Below are 18,562 nucleotides of genomic sequence, written 5' to 3' on the forward strand. Positions count from 1 at the left end.
TCTATTTTTGTTCCCTTTGTAGTCCTTTAATGAGAGAACTCCGAAAAAAAAAACCCCTTCTAGGCCTACATACAGTTTCTATGGTTTCATGTGTTTTTTTCCTAATGTTTCCTTTTTTATTTTCATTACTTACTTTCGATCCACAGAAACACACAGCTTTTGCCGTTTTCTCTAGTAAAGAAAGAGCTGCAGAGGTATGTTTTTATGTTTTTATTAATAGTTTATTTTTCCTTGAAAATATTTTGACATTAAAAATAAAAAATTGACACTTAATGTAATCTGAACATGAACTCAAATTGATGGATTTCGTGAGCAAAAAGTTAGGATCCATGGACTAGAAATTACATATATTTATATGTATTTGATTTTTAAAAAAAAGTAGAGTCTGAGATAAAGAGAAGTAACATAATGTTATTCCTGTCATGGATGAAAATTATATCTGTGGAAGAGTCTTTAGGCAATTTCATTTCCCCCCCCCTCCCCCCCCCCCCCCCCCCCCACGCACACACACACTTAACCTTTCACACAAATGCTCAAACACTTACTTTTATATATCCTCATTCACTTTGCATGTCTCCTGATGATACTTTTCATGCTGCCTACTCTCAATTTCCAGGTTGTTGACCAGCTTCATCAAGCTGAATTCTTAGGGTCTACACTAGTGGTTGAGTATGCTCAGAAAAAAACTGAAAGCATTCCATTTGTGGTGGATGGTGAAGGGTAAATATTATATTCGTTTATTGGCAGCAAATTGACGACTCGAAATATATTTGTAAGGCTTTGTGGTGAAATCAGGCGGTCGTCAAAATACAGTAGTCTCCGCCTAAGATCCCACTGCTTACGATCCCGGTTTGCTTAAGATCCCGCTGTTTTAAGAAAACAGAATTTTTACTATACAAAAGTCACCCCTAAGATCCCTCTCTGATCCACTCTGACGGTCTACATTTGGCTAAGATCCCGCATTTCTGATAATAATTTACGGAACAAACACCCAGGCGGACACAGCCGATCAACCAAGAGTAAAAAGTTGAGATCAATGAACTGCCCGTTGCGTCAAAGATCAGCCACTCTCGTGAATGTGATCATGTAAGCGTTGTAGAACTCGATGAAACGGTAGAAAGTTTGCCCCAGATGGAATCACACTGATGTGTGAACTAACCTACATGTTTGTTTTCCCTGACAATCGCACTCATACCTGAGCTCTCTATCTAAACTTATATCACTTCGCTCCAGGCGGGATCACATTGTGCTGTGAACTCTTCCCTGACCATTGCAGCAGTTTTCTCTGTTCCCGAGTTTTCAAGACAGACTGAATTTTGATTTATGTGGTCACAACGTAATGGTTCGTAACGACAAAGGCGAGGGAACTTGATGAGAGAAGAAAAGCTATACATTTTCGACAGGTTAAAGGGAAGTGCAACTGGATAAGCATAGGTCTTGAGACTCACGATAGGATAATAGGTGAAAATGGCACGCCTCATGCCACTGTGCACTGTGATAGGTCATCAATGTTAACCAGTCTTTGCTCGCCATATGTCATAAACCCATCCAGGGGGCATGTCAGTTCATTTTAAAGTGGAAGGAGAACATTTTCTTATTATGAGCCTTAACATGGGTCACCGTAGATTCTTCCCTGGGTTCGTTGGCTAAGATCCCGGTTTGCCTAAGATCCTGCATTTTCTTTGCTCCCATGCACCGGGATCTTGGGCAGAGACTACTGTAATGCAAGGGGCACCAGCAGTGGAATTTTAGCTTCAGTGGAGAGTTTCTGCCAAGCGCCTTACATCACGTCGAGGTCATGGGGGTCAGCTTCCTGTCGCCGCTCTGTCTGGGCTGACTTAATTTTTGGTACTTTTCAACGTAAAGTTTTAGGTGTATCCTTGTATTTATGGTAATTATCATTTAATACACCTAAAGCACGCATTTCTTCTCTTGATAGTCAAAAAAGAAAGGACATTGTAACTTGTCTGGCTATTCCGTTAGACGCGCTGAAGTCGTCAAATTTAAATGGTAAAATTTGTTGGACATGTGTGACTAAAAAAAAAAATCAATTTAAAAAAAACGGCACGACAAAAACTGTCGAACTTTTGGAACACGAACGACAGTACATTTGTGCAGATACTCAGAAAAGCTGGTATCTGCGCATATAATAGAAAGGTGTAATTTTGCAAATTTATCCATCTGGCGCACAATTTGCTATGAAGTAATTTTCTCCAAATACAACTTTGTGTATCTAATATAATTGTGAATATTCGCATATTTTCTAAAAAGTTTATAAAAATTACCCTATAGTCTCTCTATGAGAAAGTACAAGTCAATTTTAGTGCCAGTATACATCTACAATGCTATACACTCCATAAATTCCTTATTTTTCTTGAAACGCTAAGTCTAAGTTGACTGAATAACAGGGATGACTTCTCGTAATTGGGCTATAAGAATAATTTCTAGCTTTCCAGTGACACTGAATCAGACTGATCCAGCTTTTATTTTCATTTCTATTACCATTTGCAATAATTGACAATGTTCTCATTACTTTAGATTCATACGTGTCCGCGCATATTTCAGGCACAAAAACTAAGAATTAATGTGTTAATGTGTTAGCTGTCATTATTTTTATTCCGTACAAGAAGTTTATCTCTACCCATATATTTACACATTGTGTTTTTAAAAAATCGCATAATATATCTTTCTTAGTTGTATGCAGGCTGCCACAGACACAGCTTGATTCATGAACAAACGCAGAGTAACTTTCTCTCGTTTAATGGTAAAACAAGAGTTAAAGCTGAGAGTCTTTTCTAAAAAAATGCAGATGTGCATCTTTCTTCTCTTATAACTTGACTTACTACTTGCGCAGATTTAAGATTTCTCATGGTAAGAGGCATGATATTCGTCATCAGTTTAACACAAATTTTGGAGAGATCTATCATGCTTTTTTAAAGTAAACAATCATTTATTCATAAGTTTGTAACTAAAATAGGACAAATTCGGTACTCTACGAACAAAGGCACAGAAATTAACCATTCTAAGGCAAAATCAATCTCAAGACGTTGAGCTTTTAGTACATCAGTGTAATGGTCTGCTGTGTGGGAAGTTATATCGTTTCAAACGTAGACGAAAATGTGAACTTCTTAACCGACACTGGCGAAGTCACTGCAGGGATCATTAACCCCGTGACACTGAGCCAGGGAGCTCCAGTGGGCTGCTGAGTCATGCTAACTAAAAGTGACAGAATCAGGCGAAAAGTGACGCCGTGAATGAAATCCGAGAAATTGGCATTTTTCTGCCAGTTTGGACTTTTTTGTTCGAATTTTTGTGTTTTGGCTCAACACCTTGCACGTCCATTCAAAAACACTTATGCGTGGATTTAATGGAAAAACGTTGATTGAAAGCACAAAAAAAAAATTAAATTTGCAGTTTCCAAGGACTCTCAAGCTGTGGAAGTCACCAAAGTTTGGAGGCCATTTTCTCACTAATTTGACTTCTGAAACCAGACGACCCCACCTCCTTCAATTGCAAATATGTCGACTTCCCATTGAAGATAAATGGATATTTTTTCCCGTCCAAAGCAAGGCAAATGAATATCCTGTAAGATTATACCAATAACTTCATATGTCGAAAAATTGACAAGCGCCTGATTCCACTATGTCTTTACACATTTGCTTACCCTCTAAAGCAGGGTTTTATGAAACTGAGTGTCTTAATTTGTGACAGTGAGAATGTGTTTTGTTCTTCTGCAACAAATCATTACTATAACATCGATTGATATTTATGATGTTGTTCATCCGACATTAACACATGGCGCTCATTTGACCGTATGCAGTTGCAAGCGCTGTAAAACCTCTACTAAAACAAAAAAAACCCCAAAAGACATTAACACAATATTGCGTCATGGAAGAAAGTGGAGAAAATGATTGCTACTGGATCTTTCTTAATAATACTTCACTTTAAACAAACTGGCAAGAAAAAAAGTTAATATGTCGCATATAATAGATCAACAAGAATCCACCATTAATAGTTAAGGGATTTCCTACTAGAAATGCTGTGTGCATGAAAAAGGTATTGTAGGAAATCACTGTTTTGTTATTGGTCAGTTCTAATTGATTTTAGTGAATAACCCAGATGAGTAAGTCGCTGAAGTATAAAAGGAATATTGTGAAGATATGTACCATGAAAACTGGTATGGAAGAGAGAGAGAGAGAGAGAGAGAGAGAGAGAGAGAGAGAGAGGGAGGGAGGGAGGGAGGGAGGGAGGGAGGGAGGGAGGGGGGGGGAGGGAGGGAGGGAGGGAGGGAGGGAGGGAGGGAGGGAGAGAGAGATTTGTGTTTAGTGTATACTTTCATCTGTACATATATGAGAAAGAGCCGGAGTATGTGCATGTGTGTTTGTTGTGAAGATGCAGTTAATGTTTCGATTCTATTTGCAGGTATGGATCTCTAAATGCATCTACTTTTGTGGAAGCTAACTGCTTTCTGAAGGACAATATATATCCAACATTAACTTGTGTTTCAGCCTTCCAGCCAAAGTTACTGAGGAGGAAGAAAAAGACAATGTGGAAGAATTATCAGAAGCAGAGAAGAAGAAAAGAGTGCCTAGGGAAATCAAATTTGACACCACCTTTTCTACATGGGGGTAAGTTTAGAAAGAAGGAAAAGAATTTGTTTTTGGTCATTCATTTGTTAAATCTTTTTTTTTGTAGCAGAGAGATACCATGAAGCGTCAATCAATGATAAGGGACAGTGACTTATGAATGGGTGTTCACTCTGAGTGTTTTGATAAAGACAGTTTAACCTTTGACCCTCTTATGCAGAGCTGTGCATGATAGCAAGCAATAGTGATGTTTGTTTGGATATTTATTTGTTGTTTCCTTTACATGTGCAACATTCCGGGTTCGAATCCGGGTAGCAACGGAAACATTTTCTTCTCTAAAATTGTCTCCTCTCACCTCCTCCTTTCCTTCTCTTTTGCAGTGTTCTGTGGTCCGCTCTCGTCTCCACTTTCTGCCCCCACCCCCTCACCTCCTTTTCCCCCTCCTCTGGGCTCCTGACTCTTTCTTGAAGCCTTTCTCTGCTTCTCCTAGGCCCCTTCTTACTGCTGTCTTTCAGCCACATCCCTGATCTTCTGGTAGGAAAGATCAAAAGACCTACACCTAGCCTTCTCGGACAAGGATGGAAAATCTCGGAGGTCCCGTGTGAAAGTTGCGCATGTCAAAGATCCCTTGGTGGTCTAAAATCGATAAGAGTAGGCTTTGGCCGCCAACCGGGCAAAATGAAAAATTTCCTACCAACTGAAAATGTTTAATAATAATATGTCCAGCCCACTCATTTGACCTTATACAGTAGTTGCGAGCACTGTAAAACACTTACCAAACGAAAAAGAAAGAGAATATTTTCCCAGAAATAGATGGGAAAAGTGAGGATGGGGAGGTGCGGGGAGGGGACGGTTGGGGGAGGGGGGAGGGTGTGTGATGATGACCATGTATTTTCTTTTGGCACACTGAACCACGAAATCCAAAAGTGCCCACCATCCAACAGGAGAGTTTTAAGAGAGTCCCTCAGTGTGTGTATAGTTATATTTGTGTATGCGGAGCGTATTGACAAGTGGGTTTTTGGAGGACATTGTCAGCTGGCCTATCTTCTTGAATAGGACCCACTCCCCTATCCAACCTCTGTTTGTTTGCTTCTGTCTTTATTTTTACCCTGCTCTAAATAACTTTTAAACAAAAAAGCTAAGTGTATGTGTGCATGGGTATGTTTGTTGTGAATGTGGTTCTTATTGAAGGCTCTGGCATAAGATAAGGACTTCCATTACTACTGTTCAGAGTGACACTCCGTTTTATCTCCACAGACTCAAATACCCAAGACGACCAGAGTTGAGATACCAGTACCCTCCCCCGACTCCGTCAATTCTCACAAATATCATGCACGCTCTGGCTGCAGTTCCAAAGTTTTATGTACAGGTATACCTATGAGAATAGTCAAGTTGTTGTGTAATAAAAATCTTTGAAATGAAAACGTGAAAGGATAATATCTATTTTATTTATCTTCAGTGACAAGAAGTGTGGTACTTCTTGTACAAATTATGAGGCTGAGGCCATCGCCATTGAAGCAGCAATCCTCCACCTGACCAACATTTTCATTATGTACCCAGACAAACGGAGAATTACAATGGCTAAGGCTAGTTTCAATAAAAATGAGCCCAATCCTGAAAAATAGAAACATCTCAATGAACACCAAAATGAAAGTTCTTAAATGCTATGTTTGGTCAACTCTTCTATATGGCTGTGAATGCTGGAAAATCACTACATACACTGAAAATAAAATAGAAGCAACAGAAATGTGGCTTCTTAGGAGACTGCTAAGAGTATCGTGGAAGGAAAAGAAATCAAATGAGGTAGTGCTTGATGAAGCCCTCATGGGACGCTCAATGTTAAATACAATCAGGAAACGACACATAAGGGTCTTCAACATCTAGCTCTCACTGGCAAAATTGAAGGCAAACGAGGCAGGGGTAGGCCCAGAACAACATACTTAGGGAACCTAAACAAATGGGTAACAGGGAATGATCAGGGAAACGTAGCTTTTTTGAGAGCATCTGAGCAAAGGAATGAATGGAGAATCATGATTGCCGATGTCTGTCGCAGATCTGGTGCTGGATGATGATGATGACCCCGACAAAATCAAGGATACTGTAATTTTCAAAGACGGAAGATCAATACTCCAAGCTTTGGAAAACACAAATTTTGAAAACCTTATTGCCTCTCTGTGGCTCAAACAATCAACACCTTCGAGCAGACCTATGCCGTTGACCTGACTTTACAGTGGATACCTGGCCATAGCAACATCCCAGGAAACGACGGAGCAGACACCCTTGCCAAGAAGGGAGCATCACAAACACAACCCCAAGACCCAGTACCATAACAGACAGTCAAGAACATCATCAAATGCAATACCAGGGAACAGTGGCTGAATGGATGGGCATTGGGCAAAACTGGAAGAGCTGTATTTGCACACATGATTGCTCCCAACTCAAAAGCCGCCCTAAATTCCCTTAGTAGAAGAGAACAAGTCACTATCTTTTGCCTGCGAACTCAACACATCCCACTGAATTCTTACCTAAATAGGATCCGCAAGGATACCCCACCTGACTGGGCGTTGTGTGACTACCAAGATGAAACAGTATCAAACCATCTCATTTCCTGCCCTGCACTTCAAGTTAAAGACCTGCGTAGCACCTACCTACCTGCCTCCCCAGATATCGGAAATACTTAATACAGTGACAAAACACAGCTGATAAAAATCTGTAAATTCTTTGCCACATGGACAGGGCCGCTGGGTCAGAAAAATAAAAGTAGTAAGTATTTATCTTCAGTGACACAAGATGTAATTTCAAGACCATATATTATTGAAGCAGAATATTGATTTATAGCAATGAATAAAAATGTGTAATCACTCCTGATATAACGGCATAGTAGTTGCCATTTTCCCTAATTTATATATTTTTTTGTCCATAACCCCACCCTCCCACCTATCCTCAAAATAATATCACTGAATGTACTTCTCACAATAAGTACTGATGACAGGATATGTGTGTGTGGTGTGTGAACAGCACAAATATTTGCGTTGATGAAAATTGAGATATCTGTGTTTGTCGACAGAACAAGCAGTTTGAAATATGCTGTTCTTTAAATCTTTCATTTATCTTCAATACTGTTTGAGGAGATGAAAAAATTTTATAAGAAAAGGTTATGGAGCTACACGATAAAGAATGATGATTTTTTAATTTTAGTTTTTTTAAAGATTTTGTAGCTTCGTTGTCATAATACATTGAAAATTCTCTTCTTTGTGTTTATGATCAGGTTCTACATCTGATGAACAAGATGGATTTGCCAGCTCCTTTTGGAATGGTTACCCCCAAGCCACCGATTGTTCGTATACTTTCTCAGATATTTTCTGTTTGTTTGAAGTGTACTTTGTGTTTTATGCTAAAAAAAATCTTATCTCTGTATGACATTGTGGTCAGTTTAAGTTTCTGGGTTTTATCTTTTGATAGTAATCTCCTCATTGTAATGCTGAAACAATTGTGTTTGAACATTGTTGAAAACTCGTTGTCTGATTGATTGCTTGAGTCAATGCTTTCTTTTCATATGACTGATTTTTATCTTTGACGTGTCAAAAATTTTAAAAACAACTTTTGAGTTTAGTCACTTTTTGAAAAAGTACTAGATCTATTGTGCATTCTGCGATATTTCAGATCTGACTGTTTGTCTGTTCCAGGTTCCAGATGTGTATATGGCTTCTGTTCCTGATGACATTTCTCAACGTGAGATGGACATTTCCAGTTCTTCTGAATCGGAACTGGATAGTGGCAGTGGAGGAGAAAGGTGCAGAGTTATGAAGTCTAAGAAGCAGAGTGGCGTGTATGACTTCTGTCTTATTACTCTTTCTACATTAATGTGATTGTTTAATATTGAATGTAGGCCTATTTGATGAATACCTAAGAGTATTATTTGCATTCCGTATGCTTTTCGACTTGAATATTGGATACATCTGTGAATTATGTTAAAAATGATACCTTCTTTTTTTTATTATCTGTGGGTATTTGATTGACCTGGATATTTGGTAAATGCTCTAGTGTGTTTTTTTTTCCCCTGTTTTGCTATTGTCTTCGTCTGTCTCAAACAAAATCTAAATTCTGTTCAGTCACCTTGTAAGAGATGAAGAGGCATTGTCCTGTCATAGTTTTGTTGTGCTGGCCCCGCAGAAAATTGCATTTTTGAAATAGAAAAATTGCAAAACATTGCAAGGTAAACCGCCTAAAAATTGAAAAAAATTGCAACCTTCCCATCCCAGGCGCATTAATACGGGCTTAACATTTTTAGTTAAAAAAACATGACAATTTTGAGTACCGGTAGCATAAAAGCAGCACAGCCTTTTAAAAAATCATGACAAACAATACAAATTCATCAAATGTTATTAACATTTACTAGTAACAACACACGAGTACGTCAACAATAAAGTTATCAACCAAATATAATGTGATAACACGTGACGCAAAATAACGGAACCCTCAGTTTTGGTAATAACTTTTAAATGAAGGCATAAAATTTGACCAAATTTAGTACATACCAGGTACTTGGTTCATGCAAAAATATAGAAGTGTATGAGGCTTAGTCTATAAAAAACCAAAAAAATTGACGAGAGATTTTGGAAACAACCTTTAAATACAAAATAAGCTTATGCTCCAATCAAATCAGATCCTGTTCTATTTTTCTCTTGAAACCTTAGATACACCGGTAATCTGTATTTAGATCTATTTCAGAAATTTTCTGTTTTAAAACCGGCATGGTATTGTTTTAACACTAAGTCAAATCGTAAAATACAGCAAATTTTTTTTTCCATTTATAAACAATAGTAATACATGTACTAATGGAGATCTAGATCATTTCTATAGCACCCACTCCCGTGTGAACGCAGCTTAAGGCGTTTTACATAACGGGGTGTTTACGTACACGGTACGCGGACACGTAGTCTCAGTGTCACGTACATGGTAACCGGGCAGTTAAGAAATCCAAGTTCAGTTTTTGTCATCCGGTGTTGCCTTCAACTCTAGGCCCCCCCCCACGGTACATTAATAAAAAAAAAAAAAATCAATAATTCTCCCATTCCGGAGCCCTATACTTCGTAGCTCACAGACTTTGAATGAACTTTGGTGACTCCAACCGGTACTCACAATGTGATGCGAAAGCACAGGTTCACTGACCGGTAACGATGGCGAGCCCGACAAGACGCGTTAATATTCATTCCGGTGGGTTACCGTGTACGTAGATACTGAGACTAGGTGCACGGTTACCGTGTATGTAGACACATGCATCATGTACGAACAATAATCACGCGCGCGCACTCACACGCACACACACTCACGTACACATCACACACGCACACACCTACTTTTTTATCCACGTGCACGCTTGCACACATTAGATAAAGGCCTAACCCAGAGAAGGCCACCTTCTCGGCCGAGCCTATGTCTCAGTTTGTGCTGTACATGATGCATTCCGGCCTGAATTTCCGGTTATAGTAGTTATAGCTTTTAGAGTACGCTCAGTAGGCTTGAGCTGGGCGGATACCATGATTTACGTAGGCCTATCGGCTCTGAACTCGCAACATTTCGTATTAAAAATTCTGTTAAGATTAAAGCGTTGATGTATTTTTGCCTAAAATTGCAAGAAATTGCGAAAATTGCTAAAAATTGCGGGTTTATTGCGGAACTCGACGAAAAACGCGGCCGCAAGACCGCGATTTCCTGGAGGGCCAGGTTGTGTAATGATGGAGCATGTAACTGATTAGGTCAGTGTGTGCCAAGGAGCATTACTCAACTTTCTACATGATTTTTGTCTTATTGTCTCTTATTTAGAAATAAAGTCAAAGAAGTGACAGAAAGACGATCTCTGGTAAAGAAAAGACGACCCCACAAGAAACCTCGGTTGTCGGACCTCCAAGATGTGGACACGTACTCTGTGCCTTCTGCTCCTGTCCTGCCCGTCACTGAAGTATTTGAGAAAACAAGCGATTCTGCACCATCTCGGAAAATTGAAATGAAGATCTCTGGAACCCTGATGCCTCCAGCCTCCCAGCCCGATGTTCGTAGACTGTCATCATTACCTCAGACGGTCTTTTCTTCTTCGACTTTGTATGATCCCTCTGTTCCCACAGTTCCTTGTCCTCCATTGCCTTTTGGAGCACCTCAGCTCTCAATGTCTCAGCCAAGCGACCAGCTGCATCTACCACCACAACCTCTTCCCTCACAACAGCCCAGCTCTCCTGTGTCTCAGCGGACATTAGAGGAACAAGTTGCTCCCCCTTCAGAAGGGCCCCGCTTGCACAGTGAGGATGCGCGTCTGCAGAGAGAAGGGAATGTTTCAGACTTCAGAGTTTCAGAAGATGGTAATTTGTTGTTGTTGTTTGTTAATGTTTTAGAGCCCCTATCAACACTAAAGGTAATTCAGCAGGCTGACAGCTTTTACCTTCCCTGTCAAGAGGAACCTATGGTGTATGAGTTAATTCTCTGCAGAAAGATGAAGATACTCTATAAAATATCTTTTCATCAAAGGATTTGACCCCTCTTCTTTATTCTGTGATACAAAGAACCAGACCATTACATACAACATTGGAGCTGGAAGTGCAGGGCTTGCTGAATAGATGATGTGGCTGCAAGATGACGGAGTGTGAGATGAACCAAGCTAAATTTGGGACATTTAATATAGGGTGTTTGGTTCTACTTCATATAAAAGGAGGTTACCCTTGAAGCAAAAGAAATGTACTGAGAGTTTCATGTGAGTCTTAACACCTAAATAAACACTGCACTGGTAAGGGTCATTTAAGATGTAAATGTGCCAACACATTTTAAAGTAATAAAAAACAGGTTCTGAGTCGAGGAAAGACACAAAGCTGGAAATCTTTTCAAATTCCTCAAAACAAGGAGTGCCTCCATTATCATGGCATCGTAACATATTTACGATTTGTTGATCTCTTATTAAAGACTATTGATTTGTCAAACCAGAATGAAACACTTTGTTTGTCAAGGATTTGATCTTGAAAACCTGATATTTTTCTTTTTTTCAGGTCAGATCCAGGAACCAGTTGTGGGAGGATTTGGAATCTTACAGCCACAGCCTAAGGTACAGTGGAACTCGGATTCCTCAAGGTCGACGGGCCTGACCTAAAATCTCGTTGAATCCGACTGAGTATTCGTTATAGCCAACATGAGGTTTTGTGTTGATAATTACAGGCCCCAAACAAGTAATGTATAAAGAGAGGTAACAAGTGGTGCCTGATTTGCTTGCATATTATGAGCTGTTCAAAAAACCAAAAAAAACGATTCATTCAAATGCACGCCTGTTTTATCTCGGTTGTTTACCAAAAAGTTGTGTTGCTTATTAGAGTCTAGCATACGGCAACTTGTGATTCCATAGACCAGCACGCAATTCATTACTTAGATCTATGTCAACACCAGCTTATCATTGTAATAATGATCAGTTGCCAGGGAAAAAAAAAAGACTGTGAAACGTTTGTATCTGCGACGTTCCACGCCCTTACTGCTGGTACCCCTAGACACGCACACACAGTCACACGTGTGCAGGCTGCCTATCAGACACCAACACACGTGTGCCAACAATGTATGTGTTGGTATGAAAGAAGGCCGCTGATTGATCACATGCGATCGGCTAAGTGAATAATGGTTCACGATGCAGTTGCAATGGATGGTTCCCGGGAATTGATAAAGTAAAGTTTGTTGTAGTAGAAAAATGAGTGTAGCCACGTCTGCGGGGGCTGTTCACTCTGGAAGCGACCTCGTTGAATCCAAGCTTGATTATTTAAGTGCTCGTTGAATCTAGGTTATTTTTATTGATTTTAAAGAAGAAATAAAATGGGGAATCCATCTCCTCTCGTTGAATCCGAGTTTCACTGTACTTAACAAGAGATTTTTATTTCTAATTCCTAAGGCTTGAACAGATTAGTTCAAATGTACCTGTGCTGTTCGATTTCTAAATTATACTTCAGTTTCAACAGTCTGTCTTCTAGAAACTCAAGGAAAACACAGTTTGTATGTCAGCTTGTGGCTGTGTATATTCTTATCAGTTGAAAGTGAACTCAGACGGAAAAGTCATAACTGGATGTTTAGAGTAGAGAGTGCTTTTGGATCCAGGTGGAAATGACTCTAAAGCTGAAAGTTTTTAAACACCTGTAGAATTCTACACATTTGCATAGTCTCTGTGTTTGGTCTTCTCTTGGCTCAAGACAAAATGTTCATCATTATGCCCTTTTAGCCTCTTCAATCAATGTGATATTTTATGTGGCTAAACGTGCTTTTTTTGCCCAACAAAAATTAATTTTCTTGTTCCAGGAGACCAAGAATGAGGAGGAAGATGAATCCTCAGAGCAAAAGTGGAGCAGGACAAGATTTATCTCTTCCTCTGAGCTGAAAAAGTCAAGATTGTCCGAGTCTGGTTAGTTTCTGTATATGTTGTTATTTTTCCTGTATGTTTTTACTGTATTTTCATTGGAACAACAGCTTATTTTGTTTTGAAAAACTACACTTAAAGACTTTCACACACTACTGCACAATCAATGAGTCAAATTCATAAGCCCAAATATATATATATATATATATATATATATATATATATATATATATATATTCTTTTCCTTTACTATGATGCATACTGATGATAGATTCATATTTGATTGTATTTGATTCAGTTTGAACGGAAATGGAAGAATCCAGTGTGTGGAGCACAGCTCACTAAAATATTTCATAATTTGCAATTACACATCAATTTTCAAATTAGAAGCAAAAAATAGTTCCGTTGTCCTTTTGATGAAATAATTTTGCTTTATTTAACAACTGCAGAGATGAAGGAACTGAGTGTGTTCAGACGCTATGCAGCAGGAGAACCATCTTGCCGTTTGTACATCAAGAACTTGGCCAAGCAAGTGTCAGAAGAGGTTAGTGCTGACTTGATGATATCCTGTGAACAATCTGTAAAGCTTTTTAACTTTAACTCTTTGTTGTTGAATTTGGAAAGACTTTGCAAGGCACTGTGTGGGTTATTTTGAAGGCAGAACACTTTGTTCCCTTTTTGAATCCCCAAGATGAAGGGAAATGTTCTTGAAAGAATGAGGAAAATAATTTTAGCCCTTCTCTGATTCGAGCCCTGGATTCAGCAATGTCTAAATACACTTAAAATGAGTGAATGGTGTGTTTCTGTGTGTTGTGCTGGGTAATGTGTCTTGACATTGTAACACCAGGACTAGGTTTGTTGGTGAAAGCTTTTTGTTGTTTGTCTAATTTTGTTGAGCCTTGTAGTATAATAATAATAATGCAGATCATTTCTGTAGCGCCCACTCCTGTGTGAACACAACTCTAGGCGCTTTACATAAATGCATGTACGAATATATTCACAGACACACACGCACACACACACTCACACACACAGAGACACACACATTACTAGAGGCACACACACTCACACACACGTGCACGCTCACACACACACACATCTACTTGCTTATCACATGCGGAAGCTTTCACGTCGTTACGAAATTAGCACACATACGAATACATAAAAAAATAATATACCCAATGCAATTCGCAAATTACATAGTATGTCATGTAGGCCTACTAGAATGTCTGAAATATCCACCGGGGTCTCTGGACAATGATCATCATGTCTCGTTCATAGGACCTCCATCGGATTTTTGGCCGCCACGTCGACTGGGACTCTGAGACCGAAGTGAACATGTAAGTGATTTCTTTAGATTTTTGTGTCCTCTTTGTCATCTTGGTTATTAAGATGTCTCTCATATTTGTAGTGTATGGTTGGTGGGTGCTCTGGTACAGTGTACTCAAAGTTAATATTGACCAAAATATATGTTTTTTAATTTTTGTGAAATGTTAGTGCTATCTTGTGGACTGGCCATAAACTATGATTTAACCCTTTCTACCCCAAGCGCGTATATTTTCAGCAGCACTTGTACCTCCCACCGTCCCAAGAGCATATACGATTCTAATTAAACTTTAATTTTTTGTAATAATATTTGTTAATTTACCTTTAAACATTGTTAAATGTTATTATCTAAACCTCATTACAAAGATACTTCATCACGTTTTAAAATGCATGCCTCTTCTTTCTGAAATACTGCTGTATTGGCTAGGACTGGGGTTAGGGAGTGCACAAAAATGCCTGGGACTGGAAGGGTTAACAATGGTGTCTGCTCTGTTTTGTTTTGTATTTCATACAATTTGCCTTACTATTACAGTTTATTTCTTTGTCTTTGCGCAATACTATCAAGTAGCCAGGGGCTGAAAAGGGAGAGTGGAGTGTGTTTGTTATTTTATTGTGTGAACTTCAAGCAGTTTTGTTGGTCCAATATGTTTTGCCTTTACTTCTGCTACTTATTCGTGATGAACCTCACTGTACGACATTGACTTTGTGCTCTTTAGATTTGACATCCGGCTGATGAAGGAGGGTAGGATGAAGGGTCAGGCATTCATCACTTTTCCCAATGAAGATGCAGCAAAGAGTGCGCTCAAGGAGACAAATGCCTTTGTATTAAAGGACAGACCTATGGTGGTGGTATCCTTTTTGTCTGCCGGACACTTATGACCCTGTTAGTTTCTTTCACCTAATACTAGTCTTCAAATTTGTATGTTGTGGCAAAGTTTCATTGATGTTATTGTTAAACTCACTGACTGCCGATACTAACACTGCGTTGGTAGTCCTAGACATACAAGAAACACCAAACCCACATCCCTGTTGGTTTTGATTTCTCAACTGTTTTTACACTATTTACCTACCCACAATTGGTCTCAGCAGTTGCAAATAGGAAAGGCTTGTTATTTAATCATTTGAGCCCTAGCCACTAGTACACCTGTGAGTGAGACCCTATCAGGGCTCCCCTTTTCAGACAAACTTAAGAGGTTCTTTCACCCTTTGGTTTTCTATCTTAATGGATATTTAAACCCTTGTTTAAGAAACTTAAAGGGTAAAAGTCAATTATTTCCTAATTTTATAGTAAGAATTTTTGCATGTAAACATTTAACTCACACGCACGCACATACACACAGACACAACATTTTTATTGTTATTTATAAGAGTTGTTTTAAATCGCAAATATATTTACACTGAATTTTAGTATTTTAGCATTTTAAAATCTAATTGTCGACCAAACGTGCAGTGAACTGTTGCGAATGCTACCAACTTGTGTTTCGCGCGTTCATATGACCTTATGCAGTTGCGAGCGCCGTAAAACCCTGTACTAAACTAAACTAAGACACACATATAGTGACCATAACTATGATTGAATGCTAACAATTTTTTAATTAACTTAAGGTTTCTTAGTAACAGCAAGAAATAAATGAGTAATATTGACTACACTTAGAGTTGTGTCCATTTGGAGGGGGGAAGGGTGGTGGTCGTTGAGCCAATCAAAAATAAAATAAATTTGACAAACCAAAAGGGGTCAATTCCAACTGTAATGCACAAAGAAAATCAGACCTGCCAATCAATGAAATCTAAAAGTCAGGATCACCCCCCTCCCGGGGCAGTGCCACTGACTGAAGTGTCTTTAGGTCATTCCCAAAAGGGGGGACATTTCTCGTGCTAGGGCTCAGTAGAATTGTAAATGGGCTGATCTAACAATGTCATACTCATACTGTGCTGCCTTTTCTTTCCTAATCCTTATTATCGTCATTTTCCTCTACTTCTTTTGTATGTTTGTCACACTCTTGTGACCCGCTATTTCCGGGGTGCCTTGATAGTCAAAGCAGACTTTGTGCTGTTGAAGCTAGAGAGGAGAGCAGAGTAAGTCTGATTCCCTGTAAGGACTTCCCTGTCGACATCCACCCCTTGGCGCTCATATGACCTTATGCAGTTGTGAGCGCCGTAAAACCTCTACTAAAGCTAAAAAAAAACTAAGTCAGGATCTCAGTGGGGGAAAAAAATCGGGATCAACGACAAATCACCAAGGTCACTGCCAAACTGACTTAAACAATTTCCAGGAATGTGTATGTGTGTGTGTGTGTGGGGGGGGGGGGGGGGGTGAGTTTGTGCGTGTGCGTACCCGTGCCTGTGTGTGTTTACCATTATTTTTTTAAAATCTTGAAGTATCACGTCAAGCTGTCCTAGTTAGTGTTTTACACGCGCCCCGTCCCGTCCCCCCAGATAAGTCCCGAAAGACGCTTCAGCCGGTGTGCATGAACTTAAATTGACCCCGTACACGGACGGTCCACGACACACGCGGAACTCACTTTGGTCGGAGACATGTCACGTGGCGCGAAAGCGCGATTGAAAGAGTTTTACTGACGGGTCTTGATGACGAGCCCGGCTAACCAGAACTCGGATAAAGCTTGTTTTGAAAGTAATAGCAGAACTACGAATAATATTGACCATTTGTACGTCGCAATTTAAACTAAACAGCTATCAGTCAGGCCATCAGTGGAGAATTCTGAGTTGAAACAAAAATAAAAGCGAAAATGATTATGATTTAGGGCCTAGGTCTTGAGAATGTCCCAAGTGGGAATTCCCAACCAGTACTACTTCCATTGTACATGTTTCTTGAAACAACACTGGCGTGCAAAGATCCAACACAACAACTAAATTCGACATAGGCATTTCGGAAAATAGTGCTTCGAGTTTCTGCTGACAAAAAGTTTATTAACGAGTGCTTCCCACGACAGAAAAGAAGGCAGAGTAAGATTTTACAAAAAATCCGGCACAACAGACGGAACCAAAAAAAAAAATTTTAAATCCGAATACACGGGATCAACATTGGGAAAATCGAGATGCTTGGAAATTTGGGGCAAATAATCTGGATATCCCGAATACATCGGGATGAGTGGCAGGTTTGGAAAATAAACTAATTCCTTATTCTTCAGAGCCATCCCAGTTGTTCGATGGTGGACAATTCAAGTTTACTAGATCTAGTGTGTTAAAGAAGGATGGGGCAAATATAATGCGAGCGACCACAATGTGGGCGGAGCTTCTGTGCTCAAGCAAGCCGGTGTCGTCGGGAACTGCGCGCAGCTGATGAGTAGATTCTTCTAGATCTAGGTCTTCTGCTTCTAAGAGTCCCAGATAAAAGGTGACTGTGATGTTATGTGTGTGGGTGTGTAGTTAAATCATTGACTCGGCTTCAGGGTAGAGAAGGGGGGAAATGATGATTGCCAGACGCACACTACCGGAGTTTTAAAGCGTATGCAAACCCCCGAGACGAAATTTTAAAGAGTAAAGCTCACGCACCACCAAAACTTTAAGGGGGTAATTTGCAGGTTTAAAGGGTAATATACGCACAAATGTGCGTAAAGGGGAGCCCTGGGCCCTATGCCCAAACCAGCCCACCTGGGACAAAAAGTGAATAGAAAACGGTGCTTACTACACAGGACATTATTGAATATTTTGAAGATCTTTCTGATTTAGATGCTGGTAATGTCGAAGACTACCCTCAGTGGGATATGAAATATGAATCTGACGATGATATGAATAAAAAGGTGGGAATCTATCAGGAGCTCAGACAGAGGGGCATAGTAGCCTGAGGAGGTCAGGGCTCAAAGGGTTAATGTCTGTTCAATTCCTAAGTAGTGTCCCTTGATCCATTAGTGTTGCTTTTGATGGGGGGTTTTTCTTGGTGAGGTGAGTTACAATGGATGTATTTTGTTTGGGTTTTTTTTGGTGTTTTTTTAGATCGAGCACAGTGTTTTCATTATTTTAGGTCTAACATACACACTCATTTCTGTTGGTTTTGATATTGAACAAAGCATACTAGATGGTCACAAAAGTGACTTACAATACTTAGATCCCAATTGTTCTATTGAGAAGGTTTAAAATACATGCCTTCAAGGCTGCTTCTTGCACATCCTCAAACAGTAACTCAAGTGGGTTTGAGTTTATTTTTGTCATTGCTTCAAATAATCAAACAAACAAATGTGTAACGCCAATTGAAAACTGTTTTCATCTCAATAAAATGCAACATAAAAATGATAAATTATGAAAATTACAAGTGGCG

General features: G+C 39.5%; 1 protein-coding gene across 1 annotated transcript in view; it reads left to right on the forward strand.

The window, feature by feature from the left end:
* Positions 1–18,562, forward strand: part of LOC101853456 (RNA-binding region-containing protein 3) — a 31,671-nt gene that overhangs the window by 12,125 nt on the left and 984 nt on the right. The window contains exons 3-14 of the mRNA XM_005097033.3: positions 147–194; positions 617–720; positions 4,509–4,628; positions 5,844–5,955; positions 7,855–7,923; positions 8,273–8,379; positions 10,413–10,942; positions 11,621–11,676; positions 12,903–13,005; positions 13,410–13,504; positions 14,242–14,300; positions 15,003–15,135. Of these exons, the coding sequence (XP_005097090.1) occupies positions 147–194; positions 617–720; positions 4,509–4,628; positions 5,844–5,955; positions 7,855–7,923; positions 8,273–8,379; positions 10,413–10,942; positions 11,621–11,676; positions 12,903–13,005; positions 13,410–13,504; positions 14,242–14,300; positions 15,003–15,135 (1,536 nt within the window). The remainder of the gene's footprint in view (positions 1–146; positions 195–616; positions 721–4,508; positions 4,629–5,843; positions 5,956–7,854; positions 7,924–8,272; positions 8,380–10,412; positions 10,943–11,620; positions 11,677–12,902; positions 13,006–13,409; positions 13,505–14,241; positions 14,301–15,002; positions 15,136–18,562) is intronic.

The sequence above is a fragment of the Aplysia californica genome, unplaced genomic scaffold (genome assembly GCF_000002075.1).
Source record: "Aplysia californica isolate F4 #8 unplaced genomic scaffold, AplCal3.0 scaffold00145, whole genome shotgun sequence".
In the NCBI taxonomy this organism is placed as follows: domain Eukaryota; kingdom Metazoa; phylum Mollusca; class Gastropoda; order Aplysiida; family Aplysiidae; genus Aplysia; species Aplysia californica.